This window comes from Salvia hispanica, chromosome 4 (assembly GCF_029641045.1).
Source record: "Salvia hispanica isolate PSC_SH4W2 chromosome 4, Shi_PSC_v1, whole genome shotgun sequence".
NCBI classification, from domain to species: Eukaryota; Viridiplantae; Streptophyta; class Magnoliopsida; order Lamiales; family Lamiaceae; genus Salvia; species Salvia hispanica.
In genome coordinates, this window is record NC_142695.1 from 3,441,714 (window position 1) to 3,457,378 (window position 15,665).

The following is a 15,665-nucleotide window of genomic DNA, read 5'->3' on the forward strand; positions in this document are numbered from 1 at the left end:
ATAATATAGTAATTGATATCCAATAATGTATTTTTTCAAAAAAACATGAAGTCTGATACTGTTACGAGTTTAAATTATAACGATGTGCCAAAAAAAAATATCAATCTTCTAATTCTATAGAATCATCACGACTAGACGGAGCATAAGAGTGACTCGAGTGTTGGGACTATTGGGGCATATATTGGTCGATCCTCTCTTTTATAGTCTTCACTTCTTGTATTGTGCCATGAACGATTCATACACACTGACACTGACAGGAACACCTTTTTCTGCAGCCTATTTATCAAAAGATAATAAGACTAACATTACTACAAATGATAAATCTGCTTTGAGAATTTTTATATATATATCACACTTACCAACTTCGGAGCTTTTGCAGCGGAAGATGATGAGCCTCCATAATTCATATTGTATTCTGTGAGTCCATCAGGCGCGGTATATCTGGCCTTCCTCGCGATAGTTGCTTTTGCTATAACCTTTGGTTTCTTCCAATACTCAACCAATCTATCCCACGTCTATGCAAGCACATAATCTGGCCTTCCTTGTTTCTTAAAATTCATTTTCTTTAAGTGTGCAATGAATAAAGAGAATTGAATTTTGGCTCTTTTCTCCCAAAGTATTCGCACTTCAGGCTCCCAAGAATCAAGCCAAAAGGATGTTTTCTGTAAGAAAAATAAAGTATCAAAATATTATTTTCAAGTAACACAAATTTTTATAAGTATAATTAAAACAATACTTACTCGGAATTCCTCAAAATAAGCATCCTTGGTCTCCTTTGGTGTAAGAGCCCAGCTAAATCCCACATTGGGAATGCACTTAAATGTCATAGTGATATCTTTTAACATTGAAGAGTGAATCATTAATTTCCTATAAAATTTGAAAATTAGCCAATTTACTATAAAATCAAACTTAATAAATTATCAATAATTAGTATATATAACAAACCCAGTATGTGTATCCCTTTTAAATTGCTTCCTCTCATCTTCACTCGTGAGATTGACATCCTCAAGTGCCGCATTCATATCTTTGGGAGAGGCCATCATTTATCCAAAAGTATTCAAGATTATCAATTTATAGATTCAAAGTAAATATAGATTAGTACATTTATAAATTAATACAAATACAAATAAATTACAAGGATATTGTAAAATAAACTAGTATTAGTAATTAATATATAAACATAATACTGATTATAAATACAAAAAATTAATACACATATATAGCGTAGTGATATAGGGCAAGTGCCCATTAAGTATATAACTAGAGAATAAATCTCAACCGCAAAATTAAAAAATCAAGGGCTGATATTTAGTCATGTGATTTTCAAATAGAAGCAGAATTAGTTCACTATATGAATGATTCGGTTCACTATAAGAATGCGGGGGCATAATAGACTTTTCAATGGTTTAAATGAAATAGGGTTCAATTTGCTTCCCCATTTCCAGATTTCATTCTCGCTCTAATTCTCTCCAATGTGATGGGATTTCCTCTTCAATTCTGCGTTTTCTTCCTCATTCCATAGCTAGGGTTTAGTCAATTTTTCATATTTTCCCACAGTAAGGAAGATAGTCACGAAGAAGAGGGAAAACTAAAGGTAATTTGTAATTTTTTTATTTGTTGAATTTGTTTCTCGATTTGTTTTCAAATTTCTGTATATTTTGTTATTTGTTATCAATTTGTTGTACCAGGTTCTTGATTTGTTGAATCTGGTTCAAAAATTCATTTGTTTTCTCTTTGCTGAATCTGTTCTACAGAAACTAATGGAAAAAAGGAGTGAATTATTAGTTCACTAGAAATTAATGAAAAGAGGACAAAACTGAAGATATGTTATAATTTTCACTTCAACTATTTCTCGATTTGGTCCATTCTAAGTGAATGAATTGGTTGTGTACGAGTGAACTATATTGATTTTTCATCTCAGTGAAGTAAAAACGTGCTTAGAGGAAGTATTACATTGTTAGAGTGAAGTTTTTTGATCCATGTTATAAGAGATTAGGTTTTTCATCCCAGTGAAGTAAAACGTGCTTACAGTGAAGTATTACATGGTTAGAGTGAAGTGTTTGTGATCCATGCTTACAGTGCACTGTTTTTTCATTTCAGTGAAGTAAAATGTGCTTAGAGTGAAGTATTACATGGTTAGAGTGAAGTGTTTGTGATGCATGTTATTAGTAATCTATTTTTTCATCTCAGTGAAGTAAAGAGTGCTTAGAGTGAAGTATTTCATGGTTAGAGTGAAGTGTTTGTGATCCATGTTATTAGTGATCTGTTTTTCATCCCAGTGAAGTAAAATGTGCTAAAAGTGAAGTATTACATGGTTAGAGTGAAGTGTTTGTGATCTCAGTGAAGTCAAAACATGCTTAGAGTGAAGTGTTTGTGATGCTTGTTATTAGTGATCTGTATTTTCAACTCTGTGAAATAAAATGTGCTTAAAGTGATGTATTCCATGGTTAGAGAGAAGTGATTGTGATTCATGCTTATAGTGCACTGTTTTTTCATTTAATTGAAGTAAAACGTGCTTAGAGTGAAATATTTCATGGTTAGAGTGAAGTGTTTGTGATGCATGTTATTAGTGATCTGTTTTTTTTTTTAACTCAGTGAAGTAAAATGTGCTTAAAGTGAAGTATTTCATGGTTGGAGTGAAGTGTTTGTGATCCATGTTATTAGTGATCTGTTTTTTATCTCAGTGAAGTAAAATATGCTTAGAGTGAAGTATTTCATGGTTGGAGTGAAGTGTTTGTGATGCATATTATAGTGATCTGTTTTTTCAAATCAGTGAAGTAAAATGTGCTTAAAGTGAAGTATTCCATGGTTAAAGTGAAGTGTTTGTGATCCATGCTTATAGTGCAATGTTTTTTCATTTCTGTGAAGTAAAACGTACGTATAGTGAAGTATTTCATGGTTCGAGTGAAGTTTTTATGATGCATGTTAATAGTGATCTGTTTTATCATTTTAGTGAAGTAAAATGTACTTAGAGTGAAGTATTTCATGGTTAGGGTGAAGTGTTTGTGATGCATATTATTAGACATCTGTTTTTTCATCTCAGTGAAGTAATATGTGCTTAAAGTGAAGTATTCTATGGTAAGAGTGAAGTGTTGGTTATGCATGTGATTAGGTTTACAATGAACTAGAATACTCTTTACAGTAAACTACCTCTGATATTCATGATAATGTATTGCAGAGAATATATTTTTGTCATTATTTGACAGAAATGGGTTATCACATGCCAATGCAAATCAATAATGGATGTGAACATAAAAATGCTAAAAATGCCACGGAGAACAAAATCAAATGTAGAAGATTATGAAATTTTTTTGATGAGAGATATGGAATGTTATAATGGTAGGTGGGAACAAGATTGGAAACGTGGATTATCTACAAGAAACCATGGAATACTCCAAAGACTAAGAGCGAAGTATTGCAGCGCATTAATGTTGTCGGAAACAACCATGAGTCATTAAAGAACTTGGCAACAGTATCAAAGCATTATGAAGAATGTGGGAAAAACATGGATATAGATGTGGAAAAAATGATTGTAAACTTCAGGCGTTCATGAAATATTGTAGAAAACTTCATTTAAATTCAATAGCCAGTTCTTATTTTACTTTTAATATCTTGCTCACTATTTAATTCACTGTTGTACCTATTTACTTCACTATATGCATAGTATACTTCATTATATACACAATATACATCATTGCACGCTCAATATACTTCAGTGATATGGAAAACAGTTTACTATAATCAATATTTACTTACTCAAAAAGCATATTCACTTTCCTATAGAGCATATTCAAATGTTTACCAAAATTTTTTTAAGGATCGTGTTTGTAACTATAGAACAGTTTTATATCACTCTACATTAGAGTTACTACAATGTATAATATTTCAACTTCACATTAAGTAAATATTCACTATAAATGAACCAAAACATGTAATAAGTGAACTAAAGACTTGTAAGCTATATTGCTCTGTTTTCATTTCAGTGAAGTAAAACGTACTTACAATGAAGTATTCCATGGTTAGAGTGAAGTGTTTGTGATACATGTTTATAGTGCTCTGTTTTTTCATTTTAGTGAAGTACAACGTGCTTAGAGTGAAGTATTTCATGATTAGAGTGAAGTGTTGGTGATGCATGCTTATAGTGCACTGTTTTTTCATCTCAGTGAAGTAAATACTTGCTTAGAGTGAAGTATTCCATGCTTAGAGTGAAGTGTTTGTGATCCATGCTTATAGTGTACTGTTTTTTCATTTCAGTGAAGTAAAACGTGCATAGAGTGAAGTATTTCATGGTTAGAGTGAAGTTTTTGTGATATATGTTTATAGTGCACTATTTTATAATTTCAGTGAAGTAAAATGTGGTTAGAGTGAAGTATTACATGCTTAGAGTATACTTCACTCTAAGCATGTAGAATATACTTCACTATATGCACATATACGTCACTGTACTCTCAATATATGACAAACTCATAGTTTAGGCTTGTTTTATAGGTGATTAGAGAGTGCTTTTGATGGTTTAAGGTGTTTATAATAGATTTTCACTCATATAGTCATCAATTAGATGAAGTAATGAGTTTGTCGGAGTTTTGAAGTAAAAACAGGTCAAAACGGAGCAAAATGGAGCAAATGGCTAATTCCAGAGAAGAAACCCGACCGGGTGTTTTCCATTCTCGGAAAACCCGGTCGGGTGTTTCGTGCAACTAGCGGATTCCAGAGAGAAAACCCGGTCGGGTGTTTTGCCACCTGCAAATCACCCGGTCGGGTGTTTTTGACAGCTTCAAATATAAAAGGGATTCTCACTCATTTTCGAACCCCAACTTTCCCCACGTCAAATTGAGAGATAGATCGAGGGATTCAAGAGGATTGAAGGGAAGGAGGCTTACATCTTCAAGACATTGAAGAGGAAGACTCTCCCCAACATCAAGTCCACCTTAGAGAGTTCTATTACCTTTTCTTACTATGTTTTCCTTAGTTGTTCTTGTATTTTTCTTTGTCTTAGCTTCTATTATGAGTAGCTAGGTTCTTATTAGGGATATTGGTGAAGTTTGTATGGAACTCATGGGCTAAATCTTGATTCATGCTTATCTATGTCTTATGTGGTGGTTTTGTTGGTTGTTATGCTTTTTCTTTATCCAATTGATTAGCTACCAGTTTGATATATCTTATTCTAATCATTGTCATTGAAAGATGCTTAATTAGATAGTTAAATGACCAACAACTCCGTGCGTTGTATGTGCTCGAGAGAGACATAGCTAGAGAGAGGGCTTGGGTCCGTAGGTTGTAGGAGTTGGTTTCGAAGTGTAGGGAGGAGACTCCGACCTTAGAGGCCGATCAACGTGTTAGGTGCACCCGAGAGGGGGTCTAACCAATTAACCCGACCTTCCTAGCCACACATAAGACCATTTAGATGAGCATGATCCCTAGGTGAACACCCGTGATCCATACCAACGGATCCATATCCCTACCTTTCCAATTTGAGTGAAAACTATCCTTTTTCTTGTCTTAATTTCCTTTTGCTCTTACTTTCTTACTTGTTCTTTGATCTTAGTGTAGAAAAACCTAAAAAACCCCTTCTAATAGTCTAGATAGTGTTCTAAATTGCATCGTAGTACTCAAGCCGGCACTTAGTCTTCGAGGATCGATAATTTTAACTTGCTACGTGCTACATACCCCCATACACTTGTGGGTGACATTTTGATTGCAAGTTTAGCATGAGTCAATATACTTCATTGATATGGAAAACAGTACACTATAATCAATATTTACTTCACTATAAAGCATATCAATTATAATGTTGGGCTTGTAAGCAATAAAAAGAACACATATAAAGTGGTGTATGTATATTGTACTTATAGTGAAGTATACTATGCATGCTTTATAATGTATAATGAGTATATAGTGATGTATGTTGTGCATATAGTGAAGTAAATTCTGCATGTCTTATAGTCTAATATTTTTTCATTTCTGTGAAATATATTGAGCATATAGTGATGCATATAATATTTATAGTGAAATGTTGTTTATAGTGAATTAAATATGATGTTTGATATTTTAGTGAAGTAAAGTGAACTAATTTTATCTTAAAGTGCACCATCTTCGATCATCTCATAATTCAATTCATGAGATGGTGAATTCAACTCTTGTGATGAAATATTGAATTAGTAGATCCTGAAATCGACAATTGACGATGGAGAAATCATCTTTTGAGATGATATACAGATATAGTAGATTGCAAAATCCACAAGTGGGATGGAAAAATCAGCTCTTGCAATGAAGATTTTGCAATTAACAATGGTGATTGCAATAAACGATGAATATTGCAACAAATCAGCATGAGTCTTGCTATGTCTTGTTGACGCGGTGGAATTTCTCGAGGAAGAGAGGAGTTCTACTGTTGTTACGACGCCGCTCCACATCGACGGCGTCGGAGACCTCTTAGTGGCTGGCGGTGATGGATGAGATGGATATGAAGTTGCAGGAGGCGGAAGAGGAGCAGGAGGAGGCGAAGGCACGGGCATGGAGGTCTGCCGGTGCTGCGAGCGGTGGCGGAGCGGAGGAGGGTGTCGCTGAGTTTGATTTTGCGTGAGCAATTCTGGGTGAGATTGAATGATTCCACCATAAAATTTGGTTTCCAATAATGCCCTTATTCTATTTTTGTTAATTAAATATGAAAGGTTTGTTGCCTAACTATTTAGCCTTTGAATTGACATATTGTATGGTTGAGATTTATTCTCTAGTTATACACTTAAAATTAGTTAGACCTTGATCACTCCTCTATTATTTGATGCACAAAATAAAGTTTTGATAGGAGTATTAAAGATTAAAAATATAAACTTTCCACACCCTCTTTAAGAATAATTTCTACTTTAATATAATATTATCATAAATCTAAACTAAGTACTAAGAAGAGTTAGTTTTAATATATAAAACTAAGAGTTAGTTTTAATATATAAAACTATTCTAGCATATCGAGTAATATCAATAACTATTACTCCCTCCGTCCCCCATTAAAAGTCATTTTTTTCCATTTCGGTCTGTCCCCAATTAAGAGTCACACTTCATTTTTACCATAAATGGTAGTAGGTCCCACATTCCACTAATTCACTCTACTCATATTTTATTATACAACCAATATAAAAAAGTGGGTCCCACATTCCACTAACTTTTTCAATCAACTTTTCTTTACATTTCTTGAAACCCGTGCCCGGTCAAAATGTGAATGCTAATGGGGGACGGAGGGAGTATTAGATTTCTAATCTATTGAATTCCAAGCCATTTCAACAGGAATTCCAATTCATTATCAACACAAATATACGGTAGTTTTTATAGCACAACGTGTCCATATGTTATTAACTAGTATAAAAAAAGTGTAATCTTCTTCTTACTCTCTCCCTTCTCTAGTTTATTGAACTTAGGATCGAAAGGGAGTACGCTTGTTCTTCTCAAAAATCCTAAGGAATGGGGAGTCCTTCAATTGTTGTGGAAAGGAAGGGAGAAAAAAAATGGTGTGAGAGTGATTACCTTTGGCGGAACTTGAAAATTCAGGAAAAAGAATTGAAAGTAGTGTCTCCTCCTCTCTGGCCTCTATCTTGATTCTCTCTACTTCTTTTGTGATTGTGAAAAGCGAAAAGAATATTGTTTGTGTGAGAGTGAGTGAGGCGGAACAAATTAGGGTACAAAACCGTGTTTTGGAGCGTGAGTGATTTAGGGAAGTAATTGTTGATTGATTTAAATTGATTGATTCTATTGTAGGAAATTATTCTGCAGATTTGCTATAGAAGCGTGAGAAGGAAGATCTCTGGCGCTGAAAATAAAAAATAATTAAGTCTTTGGGCTCAAGACATCCCTATGGGGCTCACCTTGATCGGATTTAATTTTATTAATTTGGACACTTTATTTTATTTTGTTTAGGCCTATAATATTTTGCTATTTTTCAAATTTTCTTCTCTATTTTTATCGGCTAATAGTAAATATTTTCTTCTGCAAAATATGTTTTTCACTAGCTTCCAAATTATTTTATATTATTTTTGTATGTATCTATTTTTAGTTTAATGCAAACAATATTTTTTGAATACACTTTTATTTCCACCGGCAAATATCTACCAAATTACTATTATAAGTAGATTACATTAATCACTTCTCTTCCTTACAATGGTTTATTAAAAGATTTTAGTTTATTTTGTCATTATATTTTATTTAATTTTTATTAATTCACTACAATAAGACAAGGACATTTTTTAATGCTAATTTGTGTCTAATTATATCACCAATGCTTCATAAAGCTTCACAAAATAGAAAGAATAAGAAAAGAGAACTCATAATTAACTAATACTTCCCTCCGTCTCACCTCAAACTATTAACTGTCTTTCGGCTCGTGTTTGGGAAAAATGATATAAATAGTTAAAGTGGAGAGAAAGTAAAGTAAGTAAGAGAATAATGTATATACGACTCTCTTCTATATTATTCTCTCTATTGATTTACTTTCTCTGCACTTTAACTATTTATTATCATTTTTGCAAAATAATGGGAAAAAAAAAATCAATCACTTGAGCTAGGACGAAGGAAGTATTAATAGATTTCATAATATAAATTTTATTAGCGACGGTAGAAATGTCTTGTAACTATTACAAATGATTGATTTCTCTTGGAGACTGGATATTAGAAAATTATATTCAATTAAATGAGAGAAAATAAAAGTAGTAGAGATAAAGAGAGAATAAAATAATTAAAAGAGAGTAATGTATTTTTTTTGCGAAATATCAAAATCAATCATTGGTGATTAGAGTTAGACAAACATAAAAAGGGAAATCAATCACTTGTATACTGAGAGAGTATGATTGAAAATGTCTTCTTCTTCTTCTTGTTAATATTATTATTATTATTATTATTATTATTATTATTATTATTATTATTATTATTATTTTGTAATTTACATTAAAAATTAAACGTTTTCCTTTTTGGGTTGTCCCATTAAAAATGTAATGTTTCCTAAAATAACATTATCTCTACTTTTCTCTCTCTTACTTTACTCTTTCTTTTCTAAAACTCACAAAACAACACTACATAAAATCTCGTGCCAAAAGCAAACATTTCATATTTATTTAGACGGATGGGGTAATATTTTGCAACTTTCTGTTAAAATAATTATTGTCAGTGGAATTTTTTGTTGTTAATTAGTTACAGATCATTCATCGTTGCTAATGTGTCGGTAATTTATTACCAACGACATTTGTCTGTTGCTACTTACCAGTGAAAATTAGTCTGTTATAGTTCCGTTGGTAATAAATTGCCAACGATATTTGTTTGTTGCTACTTACTAGTGCATATCAATCTGATGCAATATTGTTAGTAATTTATTACCAGCGACATTTGTTCGTTGGTAATTACGAGTGAAATTAGTTTGTTGTAATTTCGTTGGCAATTTATTTCCAACGACATTTGTCTGTTGCTACGTACTAGTGAAAATCAATATGCTGCAATATTGTTAGTAATTTTATTACCAGCGACAATTGTTCGTTGGTACTTACCAATGAAAATTGTCCATTGTAATTCCGTTGGTAATTTATTACCAACGACATTTGTCTGTTGCTACTTACTAATGAAAATCAGTATGCTGCAACATTGTTGGTAATTTATTACCAACAACATTTTTTCGTTGCTACTTACTAGTGAAAAGTAGTTCATTGTAATTTCATTGGTAATTTATTACCAACGACATTTGTCTGTTGCTACTTACTAGTGAATATCAATCCGTTGCAATATTGTTGGTAATTTATTACTAGCGACATTAGGGCGGTGCTACTTACCAGTGACTATCAATTTGTTGCTATATACGTTGCTAATTATGACCCGTAATTATGAAATCAAAATCCATCATAAATTTGCTACTAATTCCGCTGGTACAGTTACTAGTGGACTTTCCGTTGCCAATCCGCTACTAACAGCAACATACTATATCCGCTACTAATTTTCGCTGGTAATCTGACAGTTTTTTGTAGTGTTCCCTAATTCTACCAAACGCGCCTATTTCCGCGGCAACAAAAGCAGACACAGTAAACGCAACTAGAATAATAAAGAGGCCCGCGAAATCAAGAAAAGTGAGGCTGGACGCCCCCTGGGACACCAAGCCCAACAGCGGGTCCTGAGATGAGTAGCCTGGCCCAAAATTCTTCTGCTCCAAGCCCGTCATCTCAGGACCCTGCGTCACATTCAATATGGCTCTCGAGAAGTGCACAACCAGTGGAGACCCGACAGGGAGCGCGAAGCCGAGGCCGTCAGTCCTGAAAGTGGGGCCCTTCATCTTGTAGCGGGAGTCGTATCGATTGATCAAGAGCTTCATGTAAGGGAGCTCGTCGAATATGGCGTCGATGCCGCCTCTCTTGCTGCCTTTGCGCATTGCGTCGTGGTATTCTTGGAGGGAAGAGTAGGGCCGCAGCCTCGCCGGGCTAATGCTTAGTTTCTCGGTTAGGAATTCGTAGGTGAAGGAGCCGCGGTGGTAGCCGATGTAGTGGTCGTCGGAGAAGGAGAAGTGGAGCTGATCCAGCGTTAGAATGGCCGACAAGTTTGCGGTGTAGCTCTGCGATAGTACGAATATGGTAAAAAGCCAGCACCCGAGCACGAAAAGCGACGTCTTCCTAGCCACTAAGGCGACTGTGAAAAAAACAGAATCGGAATCACAATCAGAACAATTCAGAATATATATTGTTCAAAATTGAGAAGATACTGGAAACTAATACTCCCCGACAATAAATGTTCCATTTTTTACAGCTCGGGTTTAAACTATTTCTTCCATCCACAAAAATAGTTTCATTGGTGAATGACAAAAATTTTAATAAAAAATTGATAAAGTAGGAAAGAGAAAGAACAAAGTTGGATATAATAGTGTTAATAATTTTAGAGTACCTTTCCATTTATGGATGATACTCTTTCCGTCCCAAAAAAAATAATGACATTTGGGACGATACGAGAATTAATACATAGTAGTTGGTAAAGCAAGAGAGATGAGAAGAATCTTAGTTCAAATAGTGTTAGTAGATAGTGAGACTCACATTATTCATTAGTGTTTAATGGTGGACTTATAAGTTGTAAATAAACGGATGTATTTGCGAGAATTTTTCATAAATGAAAATGAGATATTTTTATGAGAGAAAAAAGAAAATATGTATGTGAGACTTAATGGTGGAGGGAGAGAATAATTTACGATCTTGAAAAGCCATTCCTGTGAAAGGAACAAAAAACGCAATTCCCCTTCGATCATCATTTGGTCGAGCAACTGCAGCTTCTAACTTCCAAATGAATGATCCCATGAGCAGAGAGGCTAACAAAATTGCAAGCCACAGATCCCACCTCAACGGTTTGATAAATATCCACATGTTGAGTGGCTTGTTGTTCTTCACAACCAAAACCAATCCCGACTCCGAATAAGGCAGTGTAAAGTCAACATACGATGCCCGTGGAGCCCAAATCGTCGTGTCTGCCACAACCATATCGTATTTCTGTGACATTTCAAACATACATCAACACAATGTCAACACAGTGTAAAATTTCAAGAATTTGATTTCAACACAATGTCAGCCGTTGACATTGTGTTGATATTTTTTGTTGATGTTATTTTGTCATCTGTTGGCATTTTTTAACAGTCCAGATCATAGTTGTAGTTTGTACAATATTTAGAGTTTGCATTTTTTTTGGCATGGAGAGAAATGGTTTGAATTACATGTAATACGTCTCAAGTAACTTATGCAAATGAATACTTTATTCTATTTTCTTTTAAATTACTAAGCACAATTTTCTTACAAAATTATTTCATAGACCCAGGAAAGTTTGTCAAATTTGGACCCGACACGGATTTTAGAAAATATACTCTCTTCGTGCCACAATAAGAGTCACACTTCACTTTTATCATAAATGGTAAGTAGGTCTCATATTCCACTGACCCACTTCACTCACATTTTATTATAAAACCAATATAAAAAATTGGGTCATTTATTCCACTAATTTTTCCAATCCACTATTCTTTATAGTTCTTAAAACCCGTGCTTTCATTAAGGGTAACTCTTATTGTGGGACGGAGGGAGTAATGAAAGCGAGTTGAAAAAGTTAGTAGAAGGTGAAGTCCTGCTAGAAATGGTAAAAGAGAAATGTAACAAAATATGTGACAAACGGAGGGAATATTAGTTTTTTTCTTAAGCGTACCTGAGGGATCTCGTGTAGCATACTGTCATAGCTCCAATTAGTGCTTGTGCTCTCATTGTAGCACAAAAACGTGTAGTTAATATGAAACGGCATCTGCTTCAACGCGTACAAGAAGATGTCAACAGCAAAACCAGTGGCGCGCGTCTCATTGGTTGCAGGATCTATAACCGCCTTCACAAACTCCACAAACCCCGGCTTCCACGGCACCCCTACACGGAGCCTCCCCGAAGCTGGCATAGCCCATCCCTTCGGTTTAACAGTCGAATCACCGGGCCACACCGCATTCATCAACTCTTTCTCAAACCCCCTCCGAGGATCCCACACTCCCAGCACCTTCTCCCCCGTCCCGACAAGATTAACTATCTCGAAACCCGAGCCCTTCAGCCTCCCGTTGGCAAGCTCAAAGGAGCCGCTGAGCCCCTGGAATCTCGTGCTTGCCAGCTCTCTCAGCAGACAAGACCCGTACGAGGAAGTCCGTGCAGTAACGAGATTCTTCTCGTTACTGCACAGATTCTGTGGAGAAACTGGTCCCAGTTTCTCCACAGCAGTTGCTAAGGCAGTGATGAGATCGTACGCCCATAATCCAATCACATTCAGATGGGCGCTGCTATTTCTCGCCCATCTCTCTTGGAAGTATCTGAGCTCCTTGGATGCCTCCACGTGGGGCCTCAGCCCCACCGCCCCCTCCATGGCCTCGCGCGTGGGGGCATCCATGGAGCTGAGAAAATTGGCCATGCTGTCCGTGACAACCCATGCACTCCCAGCCCGTGTCATTCCCACTCTCTTGGCAGCCTCGATGAGGCGGAATCCGAGAGAGGGGTTCATGTGGAGTATGAAAACCTTGGTTTCCTGACGATCGAGCGGGGTGAGCAGTTCGGTGAGGCGCTTGCGGTTCGTGGGGACAGCAATGGGCTGCACGAGGCCGATCCCGGCTTCTTGGAAGGCGCTGCTGAGGTGGGAGTGGAATTGGTGGCCGTATTCGGTGTCCTCGAACAGAAGCACGGCCTGAGGCCATTTGAGTACTTGGCAAAGTGAAGCAAGAGCTCGAGCTTGGGTAGAATCATCAACGGTTGCTCTAAGAAAGAAGCTGTTTTGTGAAGATGAGCTTCTTGCAGTGAGGGATATCATTGGGACATGAAACTTTTGCCCCAATTCTGAGATGAATGTATCTTGAGTTGAACCTTGTGGCCCTATGAGGCCTACAACTTGTTCATGCTCCAATAAATCTACAACTGCATGCATCACATCACGATGTTTAAAGATTATCAGTTCTATGATAATATCAGTCGGCACCACAAAAATATATCAGTTTCTAATATTCAGTCAAGAACTGACATTGAGTCGGGATTGATATTACACTACAAAAAAACGCTAATTAGTGATGAAATTAGTGACGGTGGTTGACAGCTCAACAACTAGTGACAGATTAATGACTGAAAAGCGTCAGTCATTAACTAGTGACTGAGTAGTCCATCACTAATACGAATTTACCATGGCAGCCGTATAAGTTTTCCGTCATTGGGTGAGATATCCGTCACTAAAAACTTTTATTGACAAGCATTGTATTGACGGATCAGCCGATACTTAATCTGTCACTAACGCTGATGTGTGAGGACATTTTGCAGATTAGTGACGAAATTATCCGTCGCTAAATCGCGAGTATTTTGTAGTGCTAGTTAAATTATAAACTGATATTGAGTTAGAAACTTTTGTGGTATTAACTGATACTAAAGCATTGGTGAACTGATATAGTTCCGTTTTCTGATTTCAGAAAAGTTCTGAAATGAAGCCAAATTACCAATAAAATCGTAAATTTTGCTTAAATTTTGAATTTGTGTTACAGTTTTAAAAATCAGCCGTAAAAAACATGAACTTTTTTATATTTTCTCCTAAATTTCGTGCAAAGTCTAAATTGAAGGGAATTGTATATAATGTGGTATCCAAAATTCTGTGAGTACGAGACCACCTGTGAATTTATGTCATCAGTTTGAAACATGTACAATTAGGAAAACGGAATATTTTGTCATGGAAAATTTAAGACCTAGTATTTTTAAATTTGCAGGACTAACCAGAATTTGACAAAAATACATGTTTTCCCATCAATTTGGCCTCTAAACATTACCACAGTTGATGTGCCCAATGAAATAATTACCTGCCAAATTAGCATCGAGAACACTTTGAGCATTTCTTATATGCAGATGCAGCATTGTATCATAATTTGGATTTTTAGCATAAAAGTCCGAATGAGCCATCTCTATGCAGAGATTGAGCATAGAACCCAACGGCGATTTGGTGTCGAGAACTATGCCGATGGGGATGACGGAAGGCTGTGATCCTGCATCTACGTGTGTGAGGTTAGAGTAGCAAGAATCAACAGTCACCAAACATATGACGAAACGTATGATGAAACGGTGGCGATGTAGCCTCATCATAGTTCCTCTACAGTTTAATTTGAAATTTCTTCACACTATTTTCCTTATATAGACAAACGATGGAATCTATGACTCAATCACGCGGTTTCATTACCTTGTAAAACCTGTAGTTTAGAAGTAGTGAAAACGTCGTACACTTGTTCAAGTGTGTTACCTTTAGAATCTTCACACGGTTTCAACATAATGAAAACGTCATACCTTGTAGAAGTAGTGAAAACGTCACACGGTTTCATAGTAGTGAAAACGATGGAATCTATGATCCAATGAAAACGTCAGTCTTTCTTGTTTAAGTATGTTACCTTTTGAATATTCTGTGCTAACTTATACACTTGTACTCCCTCTGTTTCTGATTCTCTGTCCCACTTGATTTTGGACTCCAATTTTAACAAATGTAAAAGAAAGTAGAAAAAATTATTAGATCCAATTTTTATTTGAAAATAGAGTACTTCTTTAAGATAGAAAAGCATTTACTTTGTCGAAAACTGTACTTCCAAAATGTATGAAAAATGCATGTTAATTGTTAGGTCTTTGACGGTTCATATCATTTTGATCTTCTCTCTTTTCTCTTCAACGAAAAATGCCACCGGTGACAGCTCCGGTGTTGTCATTATACTCAAGTCATTGATGTCATTTAAAATTCTGCTGATAAAAGATGTGTGTTCATGTCATTTTTATTACATAAACTGAAATATTAAAGTTAGTTAATTCAGTATTTAATTTTTGGTGAAACAGAGAGACCGAAGGAAGAAGGCATTGGTAGGAAAAATTCGCAGCCGGAGAATCGCAAGGAAAAAAGACAGCAGGAGGGCCTTGGGCTTCTCGACAGCGGCGAGGGATTCCAAATGGTGACCACAAATGAGAGGGGGAGTGAAGAAGAAGAGAACGAGTGTTTCTATCGAGGACAATTTTTGTTGCAGGGGTCGGTCAGATGGCATGTCTCGGGCCAAAAAGAACGAACATCGAATTAGAGGAGATGGAGAGATGATGTCGTGGGTAATCCCCAGAAACAAATGGGCACTAAAGGTATAGGATCTAACCCAT

The 15,665-nt window shown here is 35.8% G+C and overlaps 1 protein-coding gene across 2 annotated transcripts; it reads right to left on the reverse strand.

The window, feature by feature from the left end:
• Positions 1-9,852: 9,852 nt before the first annotated feature.
• Positions 9,853-15,635, reverse strand: LOC125195909 (glutamate receptor 2.7-like). 2 transcript variants are annotated; one of them, XM_089057553.1, is made up of 6 exons: positions 14,924-15,635; positions 14,719-14,822; positions 14,345-14,527; positions 12,193-13,424; positions 11,198-11,492; positions 9,853-10,647 (listed from the first exon to the last, which is right to left on the reverse strand). In XM_089057553.1, the coding sequence occupies exons 2-6, from the start codon at positions 14,804-14,806 to the stop codon at positions 9,935-9,937; spliced, it is 2,511 nt and encodes an 836-aa protein (XP_088913679.1). In that variant the 5' UTR covers positions 14,807-14,822; positions 14,924-15,635; the 3' UTR covers positions 9,853-9,934. The 2 variants fall into 2 exon arrangements, with proteins under 2 accessions (XP_088913679.1, XP_047950151.2); XM_048094194.2 differs by lacking the exons at positions 14,719-14,822; positions 14,924-15,635 and having other exon boundaries at positions 14,345-14,710.
• Positions 15,636-15,665: the final 30 nt, after the last annotated feature.